This window comes from Mastomys coucha, unplaced genomic scaffold (assembly GCF_008632895.1).
Source record: "Mastomys coucha isolate ucsf_1 unplaced genomic scaffold, UCSF_Mcou_1 pScaffold9, whole genome shotgun sequence".
NCBI lineage: Eukaryota > Metazoa > Chordata > Mammalia > Rodentia > Muridae > Mastomys > Mastomys coucha.
The window spans coordinates 81713658-81739672 of NW_022196915.1; the positions used below are offsets into that span (position 1 = coordinate 81713658).

A 26015-nucleotide genomic window follows, 5' to 3' on the forward strand; every position below is an offset into this window, starting at 1 on the left:
TGCATGCAAATATCTACTTTGGAATTGGCTAGACATAATATCTAAATTGAAGTGCAGTATCTCAGATGTTTTCTTGTCAGGGAAGTAAATCATGTAAGCATCTTTCAATATTAATAAGAAAATTATATATTCAAAATATATTTACTGTATTTACTATTTATTTATATATGTAGCATGTACATGCAATTACCACAGTGAGAAATTTTTTCAGTTTTAAGCATGTGGGTTTTTTTATTTTCCACAAAAGAATTTTTTCATATTCATCAACATTTAGCACAATAATATTTAACTTTAGCAAGAAAATCTCTAATGATTAGACACAACACACACATATATATATATATATATGATGAACATATGCATATAGCACAATATTATTTAGCAATAAAAACAACTGTTGATACTAAGTTGAGTGAGTCTTAATATATTATGTTAAATAACTCAGCTCAAGTACCGGTATGTTTTTGTATGATTTGATTTTTTAAAAAAATCTCTATAAAGAAGCATATTTATGGGTATAAAAAATATATTATGAATTGACTAATGTAGGAAATCATGAGAGAAAATTGAGGCCTAATAGGTTCCTTACTGAAGTGGAAAAATTACTCTAAGTTTTCCAACAATGTAAAAATACTAAAATCATTTAAGTTCTGGATTTGTTAATTTTGAGTTAAATTTTAAAAACTAATTGCTTTTTATATTTATAAAACAAAATATTGGAAAAAGAACAAATCTTCACAAACATTTGCTGATTAACTGTAATTGGGAGACATTCTTATATTCAGGACAATATATTTTTTATCAATTTTTAACGTGAGTGTTTTTAGCTTGGTCATGAAATGTATTTGCATTTTATGTAATTAAATGTTTAACAATATATTTACAGAACTCAAGAGTGGAAAAGCTATGATGGTCCAAGTTGACTATCAGTTTGTTTTCCATTACTGAGTGACCTCCCAAAAGAATTGATTTAAAAATGGTAGTTGTATTAAATAATGTTAAAAGAGCTTATTTTCTAGATTGCAATTCACTGTTCCCTTTGAACTTACTTCTTTTTCTGTTGAAAGTTGTTGTAAGAATCTCCATGCTTATCAGAAAAATAGCTAAACATTTTTAAAAAATCTAGATAAGCATTCCAAGAGCATTACCATTCTTCTATGTACAAGTGCCAAGGTTTGGCTGATTGGGAATGGATGATCTATGTAATAGCTCATCTGTAGGAAGAGATGGTTTTCTTTCCACTAACCAATTGTAGCTCTTCATCTAGGAGTGGGACTGTATGGAATTTTTCCTTTGGACATTGGCATATTAACTAGTACTATAGAAATCAGTACATTCTTTGCCTTATGGAATGTTAAAATTTAGGTGTATCCTTGCTGTAACATAGTTAGCAAATCAAGATTTTGATACTGTCTCCTTACTGTTGTCTGATGTATAGTAAGATTCTGAAAGACACTCTTCAAAAGGCAGCAATCCTACCCTGTACCCCAGCAGCACAATGGTTTCCCTCAGGTAAAGATTGATTTCTCCTTTTTCTTTTGACCATAACAATTTATTCTGCTTTCTTTCACTTTAACAATCACTGTTAAAGATATCAAGAACACCTTGATACTTAACATGGAAATACAATTTTAATATAAAAAACACTTCCATAACTTATCAGAAGACCAAACAATTCTAAAACACTTTATAAGATAAAATTTTGCAAAATGAGATTTTCCAATATATGAATAAAATTGGATTGCTTTTTTTTTCACTAAGAAAGAAAGCAAATTCTTATTCTCATTTTCTTGAAGTACCCTAGTAAAATCAAAGGGTCCTGAAAGTAAAAGCTTTTGCCTTTCTTCCTTTTGACATATTTGAAAAGGTCCTTTCAGAGTATTCTAAAATTGAAAGTATACTTCTTAGTGTAGATATGAATTCTCCCAAGAGAATGATCTGACATCACATAGTGGCTATTACAGAGTTTTACAAAGTTAATTTTAATATGTTAGCAAGATAGTTTTTAAAGTGTTCTTAAAATTCTATTAACTCTGCTTCTACCAACAATCTCAGATAAACTGCAGCCATGCAAACTTTTAAGTCTTCTATACTATAAGCAAAATGTATGTTTTGTAGTTGGTTATACATATGCTGAATGATGTGCTTTAATATTAGTGCCAATAGGTCCACAGGTAGGTAGAGTCACTTTCATTTAGGATATGGCCAGTAGAAGGAGAATCCCACTTCAAAGGATGACTCTACCCATGTAAACACAACGGCAACATGCATTGAGTGCAGTATGTTAAAAACAAGTCATTGGGCTGGTGAGATGGCTCAGTGTGTAAGAGCACTGACTGCTCTTCCAAAGGTCGTGAGTTCAAATCCCAGCAACCACATGGTGGCTCACAACCACACATAATGAAATTTGATACCCTCTTCTGTGTACTCATTTATAATAATAAATAAATCTTAAAAAAAAAAAACACAAGTCACTTCAACTTAAAAACACAGCTGCCCTTACTAGAAGCACCAATTGGAATCAAGATGAGATGAAAATTGGTGTGTGACGCTGCGGTAGTGATTATGACAAAATTTGTTGTATATCTGAAGTGGATTTCTAGAGAATAAATCAAAATTTTTAAAGAAAAAATAATTAAATAAAAATTGAAAAGGAAGACACAGTTTTTGGAAGATATGACGATGGTTCTTGGAGGGTGTGGCAATGGGGAGTGAGGGGTGAATATGACCAAGATACAATCTGGATATGGAGAGCCCCATAAGGTCCTTAGTCTTGATTAAGAGCTAGAGGCAATTAATGGCTACTAAGAGACTGACAATCAGGGATGAGTTCTCTCGGAAAGCTTATCCAATCACAAGTGATTGTCTCTAAACACACACACACACATACACACACATACACAAACACAAAGCCACTAAATGTACTCAGCAGATTATATTAATGTGTGTGTGTGTGTGTGTGTATGTATGCATGACAGAATTGAAGAAAAGTTATGAATTTGAGAGTGAATGAGATATGTGAGAGAGTTTGGAGGGAGGAACAATATTGGGTGGAAATTATGAACATCTACTATTCATGTATAAAATTCTTAAAGAAAATGAAATAAAATGTAGCAAAAAATAATATCTCATATAGATGGAGGGGATTTATTCAAAAAAATGAATAAAAATTAATAACAGAGTAAATTTTAAGGAAATTGATATTATCCTCTTTATACCTGTCATGGCAGTTAAAGTATCCAGGAATAGTTTCACCATTCCTATGCTGATCAGCTCCAGGACCTTCCTCATGCTAACCAAGCACTCTATCTCTAATCTGAATCTCTAGCACTGCTTTTTGTGCTCTGGTATTTTCACCCTTCTAAGAATTGTGTTATATTCACTGTGTAGCTTAGGCAGGGATTACACTCATAATCCTCCTGCCTCATCCTCTTTATTGTTTAGATTGTAACCTTGTACCAAAATGATAGGCAGAGACAAATTTTAATGGAATGTTCCATGCCATGTTAAAAAAATCAAGATAATGAATCATACATGGATAATATCTGGAAAGACAGAATGAAAAATGTCTTCAGAAATTTGGGGAGTAATTGATTATTCGAATCTTTCTTACAACATACTTAACTAGTGCTATTTTATAAAGTTCTAATAATTTCAGTGAAGCAAATATTCTATTTATAATTATATTAGTTAATAACTGTTTATTTTTAGTACTATTTGAAATACTTCAGACCAAGAAATCAAGGAACTTTAAAACATCATTAAAGTGTAATTTGACCTTTAGTAGATAAATTGATTGTCTTGATTTGAATGTTAAGGACACCGTATGGCTCTTGTTTTGAATGTTTAATCTTGAAACTTAGTTTCTCCTTCAGGAATTGAAACCTGACTTGCAGACGTGGGTCACTGGGAATGAGTCTTAATGGTCATATCTAGACTTTCCCCAGGAGCTGGTCAAACTCTTTGTTTCTTGGATTCTGAAAAATTAATAATCCCACACTATATTCTCCCACTCCACCATGTCTTCAGCATGACATGGTGAAGTTTTGTGCCATGAACTGAAATAAAACTGTCAGCAACAGAAAAGAAACTAATATACTACTGGTCCAAGATATCTATTAAGCTCTGGAGTCTAATACATAAAATGATTGTTTGTGGATTTGTCATTAATGTAACTTGGTAATGATACTGTTTTAAAAATAATTGCCATTTTAATTTAAAGACAAATAATCCATAAATATCACAAAGTAAAACCATAGGAGAGATAGGAAGGTCATTAATGCCCAAGCTGCCCATGCCTCAAAGCATTTGTCATTATTAGATATCAGTAGCAGAAGGACTCCAAATTACTCACTATACTGATCTTGAATGACTTATTGCAAGTAGATAATAAAACTCTAATTTTATTCATTTTTATTTTTAAATTCTAACTTATACTTGTACACATATGCATATGAAATGTTAAAATTTGATAATACTGAATAATGAATAACAGAGAGTTTTGAATAATTTGGTACTAATACAAATTAGGTATTTTATTTTGATAACTTAGGAGAGGTACAAATTCAAAGCTAAACTCCATTTATTCTCCTAAAACAAACTCTAATTCATGATTTATTATCAGAGTTATGGATAAAGCTAAAAAGTCTGTTTTAAAGCCAGTAACTGTGAGCAGTGTCATGTATTTGGATACCATGAACAGAAACAACATTAGTAAAGTTGGTTCTTTGCCCAGGCACTCCTCTAATGGCTGATAGGGGCAAGAGAGCAATGAGAAGTGTCTTTAATGCTACTAGACTGAAGAGCAGAGATGCTTGATAGATTCCGATGGCTTCATGCTCCAGTTATTACCCTTCTGCCTTTCAAAGTCTCTGATGAACAAAGTAGTTTCTCATTAGTCATGTTTGCACTATTTCTGCTTCCAGCCTGAATCTAGTGACATCCTGAAGGTCAGGCTAGTCACCCTGAGAAGAAAGTGAGCATATAACAGAGACATGACAATGAGCAGTTTAGAAGAAAACATAAAACAAACAACAAACTTAACTGAGTAGTCACAAGGCTTCTTTCAGTTATTCAGTTGCTCCTATTTCTGCAGAATGTAACACCGATTTGTCTGAAGAAATTCATGCTTTGCTTCTTGTGTATCAGCAATCTAATCTTACACTCTAGGTAAATTGTACTCACCATACAAAACTTATCATATTGGGTAAAAAAAAGGAACTTTGTACAACACAATATGCACTACATTTAATACTCTATTCCATTAAAGTGTAACAATCAATTTCTAGGAAATTATTTAATGTCCTAAATCACAACTTACCCTGTTTATAATTGTCATAATACATGGCTTGCATGAATCATAAGGTAGCAAATATATATAGTTATTAGTAAAATAATTCTGAGTGAAATTTGGGTGTGGTATATTCTGTGTCTAGCTGGAACAAGGCCTTGGTTTAAATCTTACCAATGCAAATATATTAATTCATAACATATGCAAACTTATACAAACTTGTATATAATACATAACTTGTGTTACATGGACAGTAATATGTCAAGTAATGCTGACAAACTGCTGCTCATGTGTCCAGTGCAGAGGCAGATGTTACCCATTTTTTTTCTGTTGTATTACCATTCTGGAAGATGTGCATGGAAAATATATTCTTTTATAGAGAAGTTTCTCTTTTCTGTCTTTCTTTTCTTTGTTTCTTCCTTCCTTCCTTTCTTTTTAAATCAAATATTTGCTTTATCATGATGCCAACCTGATAACACTATTTTTAGAATTAAAACTTAGATCTGTTTTATTATTACTCAAAGACTAAGACTTTCAATGGCTTGACATTTTTATTCAATATAACAGTCCAAATCAAAGAACAAAAAAGAAACAAAAACAAAAAACAAAAACTAGCTCTGTAAATTGGGTCTTGTCTAAGTCTATTGTTTCATAAACTATGTTTCCAACACTCTTAACCCTACAATTCAACACCTAAGAATATATTTAAACAGAAGAAACTGTTTTAACCTCAGATATTTTCAAATTTGTTTGTAATCCTATTCAAATTAAAATGAACACTTCTAAAATGAGCACACATTTCATGAATCATTTGCTCAAAACTTTCACAATCTATGCATGTACATATGCTTGTATCTGACCAAATAATCAATATTGTTAGTGATAATTCATTTTATTCAACATATGAAACATAGATTATGGACAATATATTGCCTGTTTCATTTATTATACTCCTGTCATCACTGCCTTCAAGAGCTGAAGCATCCTAATAAAGGGTTAATGCAGGAATTTATCCTCCCATTCAATGATGAATATAATATATGGTATTTATTAATATATTGCCAAATAAAAGACATGTTGCTAAAGAACCAACTATATAAACAGACATGTAGAGAACTAGGACAAAATAAGAATATAGTACAAAGCCATTAAGCAATAAATCCTATAAGGATTATAGAGTAACATTTTATTATATGGAATAGTAAGAACCGAGATGCCAGTCAGGGAAAAAAAAAACATTGAGAAGTGTTTTCAATGATTCAGGAGAGAAGGGAATGTTAATATTTCATAGGAGGTTTTTCAGCAAAGTAAAGCAAGAAAGCAAAATACAAAGGTACTCCTCTAGCAATGTGTGTATTAAAAGAACAGAACAATAAGAACAATGACATGGCTGGACCTCTAAAAGAAGTATAGGAATGCACTGTTATTGAGTGAGGGAATACACAATTTATGAGTTCCACAATCACTTTTGCTTTTTAAAATATTTTTGAAATTAAAATATGTTTATACCATTTTCATTTCTTTTATACCACTCTAACACATGGACTCCCCCCTTTACTTAATAGTATTTTAAGAGCACCAAGGAAATAGGTAATTAATTGACTTTTTCTAATATCCAAGCTAGACAGGAGAAATAGAAAACAACATATGTGGCTTTACATCCATTAAATTATTTACAATATATATTCAGTAAGATCAGGTACAGAAATGTGACAATGAATAGCTAGGAACATACCTATAATTCAAGCCCTTGGGAGACAGAAGATTAAGTAGCAGGGTTTGAGAACAAACATTCTTTGGAAAACTAGAGAGTATGCCTAATAAATGAATGGCCCGAGATGATGTAGAATGGGATAGCACTTTTCTAGTATGTGTGAGACAGGTTCCATCCTCAGAACAAAAACCAATTAACTTCTTGTAAACTTACAATAAATACACACACACACACACACACACACACAAACAAAATCAAAAGGATAAGAAACTTTCATAAAAAGTGTAATGATATTTATTTTGCTTTGATACCTTTTAACTAAAAAACAAGGACTAATTTAAAATCAAAGGATATTGTTAGTAGCAATATAAATATCTGTAGAATTTACTAGTGCATGGAACACAAAGTATATATTGACATAATCCAAAGTCCTTTTCTTCTGAGCATAATATCAACACAACACTTTCAAAGTTCAGGAAATATTTACAAAATATATGATCTTTGAGTTTACAATTTGTGGTTGTTGTAATAGGTTATGGTCCCCAGAGACTCATGTATTTCAATTCATAGTCCATAGGGAATATCACTATTAGAAGATATGGTCTTGTTAGATGGAGTAGGTGTGGCCTTGTTGGAAAAAGTATGTCAATGAGGGGGTGGGCTTTGGGGTCTTATATGCTCAGGCTATTCCCAGTGTTGCACACAGTCTCCCCTTGCTACCTAGGATCAAGATGTAGAACTCAGACACAGGCCTACATCTCTGGCAGGGCAGAGCAGAGTGTCTGCCCCTCTCCCCACCCCACAGCCTTCAAGTCTCTGAGAAGATTTGCTCTAATAAGGGACACATGTGAGACCACTGCCCAAGTAACTACCCCAGCTGGGACTCCCACAGAACCCAGCAGAGGCAGGACTTCTGCCCTCTCCATGATTCCCATTTCCTTTCTGGTCAGCACCTCTACCAGGACAGATCAGGGTGGAGTTTGCACCTCTTCCCATCCCAGAGCCTGCATGTCTCCCATGAGGTTAGTCATAACCAGGTCACAGGAAGATTGTCTTAACCTCTTGACACAGAAGGCCTGCTCTAACCAGGGACACAGGAGTCCTCCCACCCCCAACCAGAGACTGTGCAGCCTGACTCCCAGGAGGCCTGCTCTAACCCAGCTCACAGAGCTCCACCTGCCTCCAAGGAGGAAGGCACCAGTCAGAGACAAATAGGCCAGTTAACATCAAAGAAAACCAGATGGCACAAGAGCAGAAGCAATAGACATCAATGTAATTAGCAAAATCAGAACCCAGTTCTCCTACCACAGCAAACCCTGGTTTCCCTAATGTACCTGAAAAGCAAGATGTTGACCTAAAATCCTACCTCATGAAAATAATAAAGGTCTCTAAGGAGAATATAAACCCTTAAAGAAATACAGGAAAACACAGGTAAACAGGTGAAGGAAATGAACAGAATGGACAAAGACCTAGAAATGGAAATAGAAACAATAAAGAAATCACAAATAGAGGCAACCTTAGAGATGGAAAACCTGAGATAGAGATCAGGACTTAAAGAATATTAAAAGCTGTAAGGGGAAAAGGCCAAGTAACATATATAGGCAGACCTATCAGACTTCTCAGGAGAGACTCTAAAGGCCAGAAGATCCTGGACAGATGTCATGCACACCCTAAGAGAACACAAATGCCAGCCCAGGCTACTATACCCACCAAAATTCTCAATCAACATAGATGGAGAAACCAAGATATTCCATGACAAAATCAAATTTAAATAATATCTTTCTACTACTCCAGCCCTACTATTATCCTCTGATAATAGAAGGAAAATTCAAAAGAAAGGAGATGACCTACACACAAGAAAACAAAAAAAAATTAATCATCTCACAACAAACACAATAGAAGAGAATCGCACATACATACTACCACTTCCAATAACAAAAATAACAGGAACCAATGATCACTGGTCTTTAATCTCTTTCAACATCAATAGACTCAATTCCCCAATAAAAAGACATGGGCTAACTGACTGGATACAAGCATGGTCCAGCATTTTTCTCCATAAAAGAAAAACACTTCAATGACAAACACTAACACTGCTTCAAAGCAAAAGGCTTGATAAAAGTTTTCCACACACTTCGTCCCAAGAAACAAGCTGAAGTAGCCATTCTCAATAACTCATGGTACGTCATCCAAAGTTCATCTTATAATCAGATACAAAACAAGCCTTAAAAGACACAAGAAGATTAAAGTAATATCTTGCATCCTATATGGTCACCACAGACAAAGGCTAGACTTCAATGACAACATAAACAATAGAAACATCACATACTCATGGAAACTGAACAAATCTCTACTCAATGCTAACTTGGTTAGGAAAGAAAGAAAGAAATTAAAGACTTTCTAGAATTACATAAAAATGAAGACACAGAAAACCCAAACTTTTGGGACACAATGAAAGCAGTGCTAATGAGCTGAAGGAGTTTGCAACCTCATAGGAAGAAAAACAATATTAACTAAACAGAACCCCCAGAGTTTCCAGGGTCAAAACCACCAACCAACTAGTACACATGGAGGGACCCATGGCTCCAGCTGCATATGAAGCAGAGGACTGCTTTATCTGGCATCAATGGGGGGTGGGGTGGGAAGCCCTTGACCCTGTATAGGCTTAATGCCCCACCATAGAGGAATGATAGGTTCGTGAGGCTGGAGTAGGTAGATGGGTTGGGGAGCAGCCTAATAGAAGCAGGGACTGGGGTTTTGCAGAGTGGAAACTGGAAAGGAAAGTAACATTTGAAATATAAATAAATAAAATAACCAATAAAAAATAAAAATAAAAAATTTGAAAAAAGAGAAAGCAGTGATAAGAGGAAAATTTATAGCATTAAGTGCTTTCCTAAAGAAATTGAAGGGATCATACACTAGCAACCTAACATCACACCTAAAAGCCCTAGAACAAAAAAAGGAAGCACACCAAAGAGGAGTAGATTGCACAAAATAATCAAATTCTGGGCCGAAATCAAGCAACTAGAAAGAAAGAGAATGATACAAAGAATCAAGAAAACCAAGAGCTGGTTCTTTGAGAAAATCAACAAGATACGATCAGGTAAACTATCTAAACAGTCACAGGACTTTTAAGGTAATAGAAGCAGTCAACCAAAAAAAAAAAAAAAGGAACAGATAGTTTTAGTGCAGAATTCTATCAGATCTTTAAAGAAAACCTAATAACAATACTCCTCAAAATATTACACAAAATTGAAACAGAAGGAACACTACCTAATTTGTTCAATGAAAACACAATTACTCTGATAACTAAATCATGCAAAGACCCAAGAAAGAAAATTATCTTTACACCAATTTTGATTATGAATATCAATGCAAAATGTTCAATAAATTCTTGAAAACTAATTCCAGGAACACATTAAAACTGTCATTCACCACGATCAAGTAGGCTTTATCCCATGGATGCTGGAATGGTTCAATATATAAAAATCCTTAAATGTAATACATAATATAACCAAACTCAAAGAAAAACACCACATGACCATTCCACCATATACTGAAAAAGCCTTTGACAAAATACAACACTCCTTCATGTTAAAAGTATTGGAGATATCAGGAATTCAAGGTACAACCCTAAACATCATAAAAGAAATATAAAAAGCTACAGCCAATATCAAATTAAATGTAGAGAAACTAGAAGAAATCCCACTAAAATCAGGGACCAGACAAGGCTGCCCATTCTTGCCCCATTTATTCAATATAATTCTCAAAGTTCTAGTCAGAGAAATTACAAAACAAAAGGAGGTCAAAGTGAAACAAATTTGAAAGAGATGGAAGTCAAGGTATGAATATTTGATAATGATATGATACTATACATAGCAGACTCCAAATATTCTCCCAGAGAATTGCTACAAATAATAAAATTATTCAGCAAAGTGGCTGGATATCAAATTAACTCAAAGAAATCAATAGCCTTCCTGAAACAAAGGATAAGCAGGCTGAGAAATAAATTATGAAAACAACACTCCTCAAATAGTCACAGATAATATAAAATATCTTGGTATAACTCTAACCTAGCAAGTGAAAGGTCTATACGACAAGTATTTCAACTCTCTGAAGGAAGAAATCAAAGACCTTAGAAGATGCTCATGGATTGGTAGCATTAACATAGTAAAATTGGCAATTTTACCAATAAAACTCTGGTTCTTCACAAGAGCAATAAGTACTCTTAACTGCTGATCTGCCTGTTTAGCCCCTAAGTTATATCTCATATACTATTAATATGTAAATTTACCTTGCTACTAAAATTAAAATGAAGAATGACAAATGAAGATTCTAAAGCTTTTAATAAAACTTTTTTACATCAAGTATACAAAACCAGCTATTTTCATGGCCTATTTTCATTCAATGAAGATAAATCATTTTATTTGTTTATATTTTGGTTTTCAAGGCAACTTCAAATTATGTAAATAATGTAAAGTATGTAATGTAAAATATTTTCCTTCTTGTGATCCACATGATCTTGTCATGTTACACTTTACTGTTTTTGAAATACTGCATTCATAACTGCCTAATGTTTATTAATGAACACAATAGAGTATACAGTGTCTTTCTCTCAGTGATTTTAGTGCTGCTTCTACATGTAGAAGCCAAAGATTAAATTAGTATTGGAGAATCTGTTTCACACTGCTGTCTAATACTGGGTTTTCAGTCAAAATTTTCTACTGTTTTACACATAAAACACTCACCTGGGTCACACAATTGCAATAAACAAACAAACAAACAAACTGAAAAACATTAAGGTCTGGTTTGTTCAAAGCAAAGTTCTTTGGAAGTAAATAAAACTAGACTACTCCTATGCTAACAACTTAAAATTTTGAGGGAACCTACATTAATGACACTATAGATATAGTAGAAAATGACCATTTAGTTTTACTGATTTCATTTTTAAACAGTCTAAATAAAAATATAAATACACTTTCTTTCAAAGCATAGATGATTTAGATTGGCTAACAATATGCTCCTGATTAGACAGAAACAAGCTGCAAATTTGTGATGAAAAATTGTAACATCAAAGGCAAACCACTAATTTTCAAGTGTTAGATCCAAAGGAAGAAAGACTACAAGGGAAGGACAAATGGGTAGTAACTTCTCTCTCTCTCTCTCTCTCTCTCTCTCTCTCTCTCTCTCTCTCTCTCTCCCTCCTCCCCCCTTCTCTCTCTCTCTCTCTCTTTCTTTCTTAGGATTTTTTTTTGTTTTTTCTCTTAGGATTTTTTTAAGCTTTACTTTTCACTATGTGTATGTGTGTGGTCAGTTTGTGGGTTTGTAAGAGTGAATGAATGAAGGTGCCCATGGAGGCCAGAGATGTTGCATACCCTGGAGCTGGAGTTACAGGTAATTGTAATATGCCTGGTGTGGGATCTAGGAATTGAATTTCTATCTTCAGTAAGATCAGCCCTCTAAGGTCAGTGAATAATCACTCTTAATCACTGAACCGTCTCTCCAGCCCCATATCATTTTTGTTTTTGTTTTTTCTCATCAGAATAATTTATAGTCGTTAAAAGCCTCTTAAATATACATGATATCTTCTGAAGCTAAACTTATTTTTTTCTCTTAAATATTAACCATGAACAACTGGAGGATACTGTAGCTTCATATTTCTGAAATTTTGGACATAATTTAAATTTCAGTAGACATAGCATTACACATAATTTATTCACTATCTCGAAGCTTAATTTGCATGGAGGCATCAGACCATACAGTACCATACCCAGAACTTTTTCATTGTTTTATGTATGCTTTCATAAATAATATACATTTTAAGATGGTAAAAATAGTGTTACTTTATCAAGTAAACGAGGTACAGTCCAAGCAGCTGCAAAGGAAACACTTTTTATTACTGAATTAATAATTTCCAACCATACGAGAAGGGACCATTATCCGTCTTGATATGGCACATATTGTTATTTGGCTAAGCTAAGCCAGGGTCTCTAAAGTGTAATGAAATGTGCCCAATTAAATGACAGCAGTTGGACCTTGATATTTAGGTTGATAGAGTACTTGTTTACACTGATTTTGAATGGTTTAATATCGTTTCATAAATAGTGCTGTGTCCTGTCAGGGACTATTTCCAAAGACTTCAATAACAGAATAACAAACCGTGCTTCTGCTTTTATCTATGAGTTTTATCAAACTTCCGATCTGCTTAAAATTAAAATTATAAAAGTCTAAAGATACTGAAAATCTAATATTAATGATTAGAATAATTTTAAATGTTGATTTCATTAGTGGCAAAAATGATTTTCCTATTTTACTTTAGAAATAAAGAGGATCAAAAACTTTTACTTTTGCTTACTATGGGCAATTTTACCTTGAGTTGCTAAAGAAATATTCTATAACATTTTATTTATTTATTTCAATAACCACAATCTAAAGTTACTTATATAAAATATATTACTAATCTAGAGCATACTCTTTATTGTGAGTATAACATTGCAATAATTATATCTATCAAGTGATCTACAATAAATACTGAATTTTGTATGATTTCTTTACTGGAAGTAATATGAAAAAAAATCCATCAACATCAAAGAGTCACATTTAAAGTTTACAACTCATGGCTGTAGAGATGGCTCAGTGGTTAAGAGCATTGTTGTTCATTTTTTTTAAATAATTGATCTTATTTTCAATGCTCATTGGCATTTTGGCTGCAAATACGTCTGTGTGAAGGTGCCAGATCTCTGGAACTAGAGCTAACACAGGTGTGAGCTGCCATGGTAGAGCATTAAACCATGATCCTCCGGGAGATCAGCTGGTGGTGATCTTGACTGCTAAGCCATCTCTCTAGTCCCAGCATTGCGATTTTCAGAGGTGATCTGTAGAGGAGGCGTGTATTCTCATGCTAATTATGCTACTCAAAAACCTGTTTGCAATATCTTGCACCTGGAGCTAAAGGAAGCCTGACTCCAGTCGGTTTTTGACTGGTAAATAAAGTCAATAACTGGGCAGAAAGACAGAGATAGGACTTTTAGGACTTTGGGGAAGGGATTGAGGAAAAGGGAAGAGGGGACAGGGCACAGGAGAAGGACCGCGCCAGAGGTTGCAGGAGGGTGAGACAGCCGACATGTAGAAATAGGGAGAACATGGCCCCAGGAGGGCTGCCCCGCAGGTCCAGGGCAGTAATGATAAAATATAGATTTAGTAAGTATTAATTCAGGTATATCGGAGGGGAGTGTGTGTTAGCCACGTGGAGTTAGGGAGTGTTTAAAGTATTTAAAATATAAGGCTGTGTATGTGTGTTTTCCTCCGGAATCCAGAACATTGGGGCAGTAGCAAGAAGCCTGCACATGCACCAGCTGGGAAGTACGGAGCAGATTAGCATAAAACTTTGTAGAGTTGATTAGCATAATACTGAAACAATAACTCAGGTTAAGTTCCCAGCAGCCTTATTGAAGCCCATAATCACCTGTAATTACAGTTCCAGGCTGCCTTGTGCCATCTTGATTTTTGTCAACACTATGTAAGCAAAATGTACACATACATACACACACAGGTGGATCAAACAATATAAGGAAAATAAAATTAATAAATATTTTAAAAGTTAAAAACAAAAGCAAGTTAGACAATTAAAAGGACATTTATAATCTTTATAACTCTGACAAAAGCATCACTAGAGAATGAAAATTGTTGCAAACCAACCAAATTTTTTAACTATTTCAAGAATATTTGTTGATTGCTATGCATGCCACTTATTCTTTTGAATCACAAAAACATTTTTGAAAGTTCACTTAATAAAATACATATGAAGGGTGGTCTATTTTAAAATATTTGCCTTGAAAGAAAATTACAAAAATGTATACCAGACAGGCATAAGAACTGGTGAGGTGGGTGTGTTCAAGTCCTGGAATCTCCGAGATCTGAGACAGCAGGAGCGGAGCTGCCTTCTTGTCTGCTCTGGAAAACTAACCACAATGCCCAACTGAGAGGACCTCAAGCAGTCAGCCATGTAAGGCAGCAGCTAGAATGCCTCTCCATGCTACAAAGCATCTCAGTGACCTCAGCCTTCAGCTCATGACCTTCCTTTCCTAGAGAGTCCCATGCCCTCCTACCAACTTTTATAGTCCCTGGTTCATTCCGAATAAGGTATATGCATTCACATTGAGAACCAATAAAGAAATATGAACAAGCTAAGATCATCTCAGAGAGCTGCTACTTTAGAGATGGCCAATGGGAAGGGTTTTGCATAAATAAGACTACAGAAGTAAGGCTTTCTTTCTCCTCCCACAAATGAGGCACTCAGCACTGGCTCCCAATTGGATTGGATCCTGTTCCTCTGGGGCCTTATGCTCCCCTTCAGGTCTACTATGCAATGACATTCTCAGGCCATGAAGGGAGATGGGGATGCCCTGGTGTTCCTGATTTCCTCTCTAGGCAGTGAACTGGAGGTGCTCACATATCCCGAGAATAGCCTTCATTTATCTCAGACCAAACTTTCATCTTTCTGTTCTGGTGAACAGCAATGTTCTGATACCCTGAAGGGGGCTTCAGACTCTGTCATCTCTGAACTGGTATATTGGCAGCACCCAGACACAGCTGGCTAAGAGAGGGTGAAGCAAGGACCCACACCAATGACACAGGTAAACATTGTACATGACCTGTTACAGCTGCAAGATTGAGCTGCCCATATATAAGCTTATATGATAGATTTTTTTTAAAGAAAACACTTGTTTAACATTTAGAATCCTACATAATCAACTCCCATATGTCAATATTGTTTATAAAAATAATATAAAATTAACATAAGGTCAATATTATCATTTACCTTGAGATTATAAAATATTATATCATTGTAACAGTCAAAAATGAAAATACACTAATCATATGATACATTTTAACCATAAAATAATTATTGAAAGCCATCATAACAGCTCTTGTATCTTTTGATAGTATAATGCCATACTCCACTATTTAAATATTAAATCTTACCATGGTGTAGCTGTGTGCCACCTTCATTAATTCAATACATCCTTGAGCATCCGCAAATGCCCTTATTCCTAAACAGTTGGATGGATGCAGAAGTTTCATAAGGAAGTGACAACACACTTCGACGACTTGAGGGAGCTGGAGAAGGCACGCAGCTGCAAGAAGGTTCTCAATAGTATCTTCTTTTAATTCCAAGCAACCTAAAGTGCAACCAAAAAAAATATATGAAACGTTTGTTTTTTTTTTTTTTTATAGCATCTCTCACATGGCTAATATAGTGCCTAGTTGAGTCTTTTTCTCACTTAAGTTGGAATGTTGAACTGTCCTGATAAGGTACAGTCTTGTGCAGGGAGCATAGTTACTCTGGATTGATATGTGCAACAGTACATGAACAATTAACATGCTTTAAGAGATATTTTCAATCATTTTTTCCTAAGGGTTGATGATATTTCACGTAAGATATGGAAGATATTTGAAGTTCTTGTCATTGGGCTGTCAACTAAAGGGAAGATTATATATTAAAAGATCTGACACACTTAACCTTCCCTTCATCCATGCCTGACCTCTTCTCTCCTAGCTGTTACAAGTGATAAGTGAACCCACCTAGATGGGGTATGTAAAATACAAGACAGACCTCTGCCATGAATTAAAACCTGGACAGCATGGTGCATACTGGAATCACTATCTTAAAAACTGGTATTAAATAGCAAGATATAATGAAATAAATATTTGAATATACATATATAACAATTCCTAAAATATATATCTGTATTTATAAAAATAATTTTAAAATAGAGAAAATAGTAAGGACATCTTGAAATCTATAAAAATATACTAATCATTGAGTCTAATGTTCTAATAATTAAGTCAAACTTTATAGTTATATGTAATTCTAAAATAATATTCTCATTATATAATATCTTTGGGGAAATATTTTCCAAATTATTTAATAAAATCATCAAAAAGTTGAAACATATTTTCTAAAAAATATAAAGAAAATATCGAATAAAAATAAAATAAAAAATAAAAAAATTGCCTAATGACAGCAAAAAAAGAATATGAAATAATATTTAACTTTAATAATTATGAAGGATGTTTTCTTTTTTCTTTTTTTCTTTTTTATTAAGTTTTATTGCATTATGATGAAAAAAGGTACATGATTTCAAATTTCTGGATTTGTTAACATTAAAAAACATTTTAAGTAAATAGAATTAAATGACATTCTTGTTTCCCATTCCTCTCAGAGACCCCTATTTAATACCTACATACCATTTTTGGTAATATTCTTTAAAACTTATAAAATATTATAATAATAATGAGTATTATAAAAGTTGTTTGATATAAAACAACAATCAATTTAACAGTCTTATGTAGATGCTTGTCTACAGCAATACTGAAAATACATGTTTTTATTAATATAAATTTTAAATAACTCCAAACATCTTAACTGTATATTTTTAAATAATACATCACTACTAGTATTTTTTAAATGAATATAAATATATAAAGCCCTTTGTTTGTTTGTTTGTTTGTTTTTTAGTAGAGCTTAAAATCTTGGCTCTTAATGTGATACAAGCCCAAAAGAAGAACAATTTTTAGACATTGGATTTCATTGTAATAAGGCTGTATTTCAATGACCCTCACATCACCAAAGAATTTTACCTCCATCTTAGCTAAGCTATGAGTTGATAGTTCTGCTGCACCAAGAAGTGAACTGTAGGCTCGATTTTTGGATACAGACTTCCTGCTATGTTCAAAGCTATTTGACTTGAGTGAGTGACTTTATTCTCAGCCCACAAGAAAAGGTTACATTCATTTAAGAAATGGGGTGTGTATTAAGATGGTCTATCCATAAAGTCATTTACCAACTGTTTCAATGAACAATGGTTCTGCTTGGAGGGTGGCACAGGCATTAGGTGAAGGTAAGAAAATGGTTCATTGGCTGTGATAGTTTGGAAAAGCATTCATCTCAGAGAAAGAGTAACTTATAAAGTCCTCTTCTTCAGACTTGATACAATATTTACAAACATCAAGCAAAGCATTCACTCTTACTCCTTGTTCTCTTACAAGTCACCTCCCAATTTAATTGTATATGTTTCTTTTAGCTATATAAATAATTTTGAAATATGTAAGATGTTCTGAAAACCATAGTATAGTGTAAAAATGTGAAATAAACAATGTTACTAATAGAGAAACTGAGATAGGAGAAGCAAGATTTCAAGACCATTATGTTGTACACAGCAAGACACTGTCAAGTACAAACAAGCTGAAAGTGTATATGGATTGTAAAATATTGGACCTATTTGTCCAATTACCAAATTGGAGAGACCATTGAATGACAGTCAATAAAATTTTAATTCCTCATATTTTTGGGTTTCAATTGATTAGGGTATGTTGGTAATATTAATTTTCATATTAAGAAAAAGTAATTGCTACTTCCTGTTGTTTATATTGTAAGAGGTGGAATTAGGTTTATGTGGGTTTGTTGAAAGATTACTTTGTTGCTTTTTCTAGGGTGTAGTTTTTCTCCTTATATTGGTGTTTTCCATCTATTATCCTTTGTAGGGCTGCATTTGTGGAAAGATATTGTGTAAATTTTGTTTTGTCATGGAATATCTTGTTTTCTCCACCTATGGTAATTGAGAGTTTTACTGAGTATAGTAGCCTGGCTGGTATTTGTGTTCTTGTAGGGTCTGTATGACATCTGCCCAGGATCTTCTAGCTTTCATAGTCTCTGGTGAGAAATCTGGTGTAATTCTGATAGGCCTGCCTTTATATGTTACTTGACATTTTTCCTTAACTGCTCTTAAAATTCTTTCTTTGTTTACTGCATTTGGTGTTTTGATTATTATGTGACTGGAGGAATTTCTTTTCTGGCCCAGTCTATTTGCAGTTCTATAGGCTTCTTGTATGTTCATGGGCATCTATTTCCTTCTTTAGGTTTTGGAAGTTTTCTTATATAATTTTGTTGAAGATATTTACTGGACCATTACATTGGGAGTCTTCACTTTCTTCTATACCTATTGTCTTTAGGTTTGGTCTTCTCATTGCATCCTGGATTTCCTGGAAGTTCTGGATATTTTTGCTTTTTTCATTTTCTTGGACTGTTCTGTCAATGTTTTCTATGGTGTCTTCTTCCCCTGATTCTCTCTTCTATCTCTTGTATGCTGTTAGTGATGCTTGCATCTATGACTTCTGATTTCCTTCCTAGGTTTTCTATCTCCAGTGTTGTCTCTCTTTCTGATTTCTTTATTGTTTCTATTTCCATTTTTAGATTCTGGATGGTTTTGTTCATTTTCTTCACCTGTTTGATTGTGTTTTCGTGTAATTCTTTAAGGGATTTTTGTGTTTCCTCTTTAAGGGCTTTTAGCTGTTTACCTGTGTTCTCCTGTATTTCTTTGAGGGTGCTATTTATGTCTTTTTAAAGTCCTGTATCATCATCATAAGAAGTGATTTTATATATGAATCTTGCTTTGGCAATGTGATGGTGTATCCAGGACTTGCTATGGTAGGAAAATTGGGTTCTGATGATACCAAGTAACCTTGGTTTGTGTTGTTTATATTCTTATGCTTTCCCTATACCATCTGGTTATCTCTAGTGCTACCTGCCCTTGCTAAATGTGACTGGAGCCTGTTCTTCCTTTGATCCTGGTTGTGTCAGAACTCCTCAGAGTCAAGCTGTGTCTGTGATCCTGTGATTCTGGGATCCTGTGACTCTGGGCTTGTTAGAGTACTTGGGAGTGGATCTTACTCTGTGTGTTGTGGAACTGGCTGCAGAGTTTGCAAGCAAGGTCTGCTCAAGACTCTGGTTGGCCCAGATAGACAGGAAGGAACCTGAGCCACTGGGCTGGTGGAGTTCCTGTGTGCCTGAGTTCTGCTGGTCCCAGTTGCTCCCAGTGTTGGGACAGATGTTGTGTCCTCCTCACCTATAATCCTGGGCATATTAGAGCACCTGGGAATGGAGCTTTCTCTGGGTGTTGTGGGTCTGGCTGAGGAGTTTGCACCCAAGGTCTGCTCAGGGTACTGGCAGGCCCAGACAGTCCTGAAGCAACCCAAGTCCTGAAGATAGTTTTAATTAAAACTGAAATGAAAGGAATTTCAAATTTGCAGGAAGCAAGCACAGACTTTAGGTTGAAAGTTGTCAAGGCAATATTGGTTCTTGTCTTAAGGAATAAGGTCCTTAAAGAGCTTGTAATAGGGACACATATCAATCAGACATAAAACACTGAAAATTCTTTTCATTTAAATAAGATTTCTTATGTGTCTAAAAAAGTGTTCAACTCAGATAAATGTTGATAGCATGTGTTTAATAGTATAACTCTGATTCTTTGATTTGAAATTTCAAAGAGATAAATATCTTTAATTTTACATTCTCCCAGTAGAATTTGTACACAAACCATCAGTACAGCAGTCTTGGCTTGCTATTTGTGAGATGTACTTTCCAGAATTATTCTTGGCTACAGTGTGAGAACGTTGGTTCAGAAACATAGAAGCTACTGAACTTTCACACACAGGCAGAAGACACATTTTCTTCTGCAAGTCTGGAATATTTATACATTGTCATTAGAGGTTGCCTAGGTGACTAGCCTCTATTATAAAATTTATAGTTACTGAGTCAGTAATGAGCCTCCATGTCTATTACGACTTTACATATTTTGTGATGAATGACTATACTGATTCCCTCAGGCTTACACTGGCTTCAAGAAATGTGTACCTCAGGATTTCTGCATTTATCTGAGGGTCTTTGTCTCTTTCTCAGTATGCTTTATATTCTTATTGTCATAATAAATTATGGGCAGTGATTGGTACAACAGTAAGCAAGATCTATTAAGTTATCTTGTGAGCCACAATATTCAGATATAAGTTTTGGAAATTTCCACCTATAATATTCTGACAATAAAAGTTGGACTTCTGAGCTTAAAAGACAAATGTGTTAGTGTTCCATTCAAACCAAATTTATATTAACATCCATTCTAATTATATTCAACACTCCACAAACATTTTAATGGAAATAAAAAATGTAAATCTATTATTGTGTTGAGTACGTATGAACCCAGACAATCCGAATATTAAAAAAAAAAAACAACAAAGAAACAAACAAAAACCACATATAGACTTTATACAAAGCAAGTATAACTAAACTGAATAAGATTGCTCCTAACAAACACAAACAGAACAATGGAAATGAACAAAATATCTGTAAATAAGAACCTACAAAACCATATAAAATACCATAGAAAGCAATGGGAAAAAGTTAGTTGAAAGGAAGCGTGAACATGTCAAATAGTAATGAACAAACCATGTAATGCACTTTATAAATGTTATAGTATATAACATTTATTCAAGAAAGATTATAGGCATAAAAGTTAAACCCAGATTATAAGTCTTTTTTTAAAAAATAAGAGAAAATCCTTGTGACCTTAAGTCAATGAAATATGTTAGTTAAATATCAAAGTATAATCTTATAAGAACAGAAGAAATTTGACTACATGAAATTCATTTCAGGAGACACTATCTGAGAAACAAAGAGCTGAGCCTTGTATTGGAAGGTTCCTACAAATCATAGACATGATAAATGATTGTTCAGATTGTACTAAGATCTCAAAAACCCAATAACCAGAATAAAACAATGAAGAGGCTTCTAAGTTTCCTTTTTGATACTATGGATCACTATGGCCCTAAAGGACAAAGATGACAAAAAGAGCCTTTGACAGAACTGAACCAGGAAATCCATTACCTCTGAAGTCACTGTGCTTCCTATAAAATAGGACCCATGACTTGGTGTGTAGCAGGTAAAAGGACTCCAAAAGTGCACGACTTAAAAGAGACAAAAGTAATTCTCACTCCAAAAGGATTCATGTGCCAAAACTCAAAAATTCATGAAGAAACTTAGAATGGAAGAAGGTGAGATGCCCTGGACAGTCTGAGCATAAAATCACTATTTGTGGAATGAAATTAACTCCACACCAGATATAGTAGCATGAGATAATTTTATAAGAAAAAGAAATAAGATCCTCAAAAAATAAAATAACAATTGCAATGGTCTCAGGATAGCATAAAAAACTACACAAACTGTAAACTAACAGCTGAATATGACAATGAGAACAATAAGTAAACACAGATGAAAGAGAATGGCATAAAGGAACTGTAGCATGAGTGTTTAAAAAAATGAATCCACCCCACAAACTCACTTTCCTGCCAGGCCACATTTCTGAGTCTGTATTGACTAGCATCACCATGTCTCGGTGGGCTCCTATTATTCTCTCCCAGCTATTAAAAACATCTCACTCACATGCAACTCTTTACAAACCCCCAGAATCATTCATCTAAATAGTGCCTAAAACCCGGTAAGTAAAGCATGACTCTTAAGTCCTTAATATCCAATCAGATTTATAGAATAACAAAATCACAATTTACAAGATGCCAATATAATAATTTCAGAACCAGATAATAAAGACAATATTCTAACCCAAGTAATTTATTTTTTAAAATGTTTTTGCTTGGTTGTATAACCTCATGGGGTCTGGCTTGTCCTCACTGTCTGCATCCATGATCCCCTCTCTCCTCCTGCTCCTGACCTTTTTCCTCCTCCAACTTTCGCTCCACCTCTCTATTCCTGTCCAGTCGCAGGCCTGTAACTGCTCTAATGTGACTGGACAGAGAAAATGCTGCCACAAGGAACAGAAATATGAAGAGCAATAAAGATTCATGGAGAATTAATTAAGAGGCTCTAACATCTATTTCATAACAGTTGACAAAGTGAAAGAAAGGAAGGAAGGAAGGAAGGAAGGAAGGAAGGAAGGAAGAAAGATACAAGTCAATGTCAGAGAAGTTTCCACACTTATAAAATAAGTCCCTTTTGACCTAAAAATACTTAACTGCCAATAAAATTAATACATTCCCTAACTCAAGAAATGGAGGTGTTTTGCTCACCCATTAAGCATGAGCAACCTCTCTCCTCAGTTTGTCATAGTTACTTCTGGCATCTATCCCTGGAGTCTAGCAGGTCCTCTTTCAAGGTCTTTCCCTTCTTTCTTTCTTTCTTTCCTTCTTTCTTTCTTTCTTTCTTTCTTTCTTTCTTTCTTTCTTTCTTTCTTTCTTTCTTCTCCCTCCTCCTCCTTCTCCTCCTCTCCTTCCTCTTCTTCTTTTCTATTTCCAAAGCTAAAGAAATTTTAAGGCAGAGCAGCTAGGACAATGTCCTTCCTCCATCTATACCCAGAAGGTACACCTGGTCCACAGCCCTCTGGGAACCTTTCCCACCAGGGGAGAGCTGGTCTCCAAGGAGTGCTCTGACGAGTGGACTCAGGCAGTACTCAGGCAGGGTCACCATTTTCTCTCCAGTGATTTTCTAAGGGAGGGCCAGCCAGGAGGCACAGGACCAGAAGCAGCAGAGCAGCTGGGACAGTGTCCTTCCTGAATCCATCTGCACCCAGGAGAAACAGCTGACCCACAGCCCTCTTGGCATAGGTCTAACAGGGAGAGAGCAGATCTCCTAAGAGTGCTGAAAAAGGCTTACAGATCCACAGGTGGAACAAGTTCCAGCCAGAGACTGCAAGAACATCTAACACCAGAGATTACCAGTTGGTGAAAGGCAAACACAAGAATCTTACCAACAGAAAACAAGACAACTTGGCATCATCAGAACCCAATACTCCTACCACAGTAAGTTCTGGATACCCCAACCCACCAGAAAAGCAAGATTCAGATGTAAAATCATATTTCATTATGCTGGTAGAGGAATTTAAGGACATAAATATCTCCCTTAAGGAAATACAGGCAAACACAGGTAAACAGGTACAAATACTAAAAGAGGAAACACAAATATCCCTTAAAGAATTACAGGAGAACATGAGTAAACAAATAGAAGCCCTTAAGAAGGAAACACAAAAATCCTTTAAAGAATTACAGGAAAACACAACCAAACAGGTGAAGAAATCAAACAAAACCATCCAGAATCTGAAAATTAAAGTAGAAACAATTAAGAAATCACAAAGAGAGACAACCCTGGAGATAGAAAAACTAGTAAAGAAATCAGGAGACATAGATTCAGGCATCACCAACAGAATACAAGAGATAGAAGAGGGAATCTCAGGTACAGAAGATACCATAGAAAACATTGACACAACAGTTAAAGAAAATGGAAAATGCAAAAAGATCCTAACCCAAACATTCAGAAAATCCACAACACAATGATAATAACACCTATTATCCAAACCTAAGGATAATAGGTATAGAAGAGAGTGAATACTTCCAACTTAACAGGCCAGTAAATATCTTCAACAAAATTATAGAAGAAGCTGGGCAGTGGTGGCACACTCCTTTAATTTCAGCACTTGGGAGGCAGAGACAGGAAGATTTCTGAGCTCCAGACCAGCCTGGTCTACAGAGTGAGTTACAGGACAACCAGGGCTATACAGAGAAACCATGTCTTGAAAAACAAACAAAAAAATTATAGAAGAAAACTTCCCTAATCTAAAGATAGAGACGCCCATGAGCAAACAAGAAACCTACTGAACTCCAAATAGAGTGGATCAGAAAAGAAATTCATACTGTCACATTACAATCAAAACACCAAATGCACAAAACAAAGAAAGAATATTAAAAGCAGTGTCGGAAAAAGGTCAAGTAATATATAAAGGTAGACCTATCAGAATTACACCAGATTCTTGCCAGAGACTATGAAAACCAGAAGATCTTGGGCTGATGTCATACAGATACTAAGAAAACACAAATGCCAAACCAGGCTACTATACCCAACAAAACTCTCAATTACCATAGATGGAGAAACCAATGTATTCCATGACAAAAACAAATTTACACTTTACCTTGCCACATATCCAGCCCTTCAAAGGATAATAAATGGAAAACTCCAATACAAGGAGTTTTACAATACAAACTACATCCTAGAAAATCCAAGAAAGTAATTTTTCAACAAAACTAAGAGAGCCACATGAACAGAATTCCAACTCTATCAACAAAATAACAAGAAGCAACAATTACTTTTTCTTAATATCTATTAATATCAATGGATTCAATTCCCCAATAAAAAGACATAGACTAAGAGACAGGCTTCTTAAAAAGGACCCAACATTTTGTTTGCATGCAGGAAACTCACCTCAGAGACATAATCAGAAACTACCTTAGAGTAAAGGGCTAGAAAAACTTTTTCCAAGCCAATTGTTCCAAGAAACAAGATGGAGTAGCCATTCTAATATTGAATAAAATCAACTTTCAACCTAAAGTGATCAAAAAAGATAAGAAGGGACACTTCATGCTTATCAAAGGTAAAATCTACCAAGGTGAACTCTCAATTCTGAATATCTATGCTCCAAATGCAAGGACATTTACATTCATAAAAGAAACTTTACTAAAGCTCAAAGCACATACTGCACCACAGACAATAATTGTTGGAGATTTCAACACTCCACTCAGAAATGGACAGATCTTGGAAACAGAAACTAAACAGAGACACAGTGAAACTAACAGAAGATATAAAACAAATGAATTTAACAGATATCTGTAGAATATTTTATCCTAAAACAAAAGGATATACCTTCTTCTCAGCACCTCACAGTACCATCTCCAAAACTGACCATATAATCAGTCACAAAATAGGCCTCAACAGATACAAGAAGATTGAAGTAATTCCTTGCATCCTCTCAGATCACCATGGACTAAGGCTGTTCCTCAATAAAAACATAAACAATAGAAAGCCCACATACACATGGAAGCTTAACAACACTCTACTCAATGATAACTTGGTCAAAGAAGAAATTAAAGACTTTCTAGAGTTTAATGAAAATGAAGCCACAACATACCCAAACTTATGGGACACAATGAAAGCAGTCCTAAGAGGAAAACTCATAGCTCTGAATGCCTCCAAAAAGAAACTGGAGAGAGCATACACCAGCAATTTGACAGTACATCTGAAAGCTCTAGTACAAAAGAGGAAAATTCACCCAAGAGGAATACACTGCAGGAAATAATCAGACTCAGGCCTGAAATCAACCAAGTGGAAACAAAAAGAAC

The 26015-nt window shown here is 34.6% G+C and overlaps 1 protein-coding gene across 1 annotated transcript in view; it reads right to left on the bottom strand.

The window, feature by feature from the left end:
* The window catches only part of Klhl1 (kelch like family member 1), a 375629-nt gene that overhangs the window by 177789 nt on the left and 171825 nt on the right, over positions 1-26015 (bottom strand). The window contains exon 4 of the mRNA XM_031361505.1: positions 15990-16186. Within this exon, the coding sequence (XP_031217365.1) occupies positions 15990-16186 (197 nt within the window). The remainder of the gene's footprint in view (positions 1-15989; positions 16187-26015) is intronic.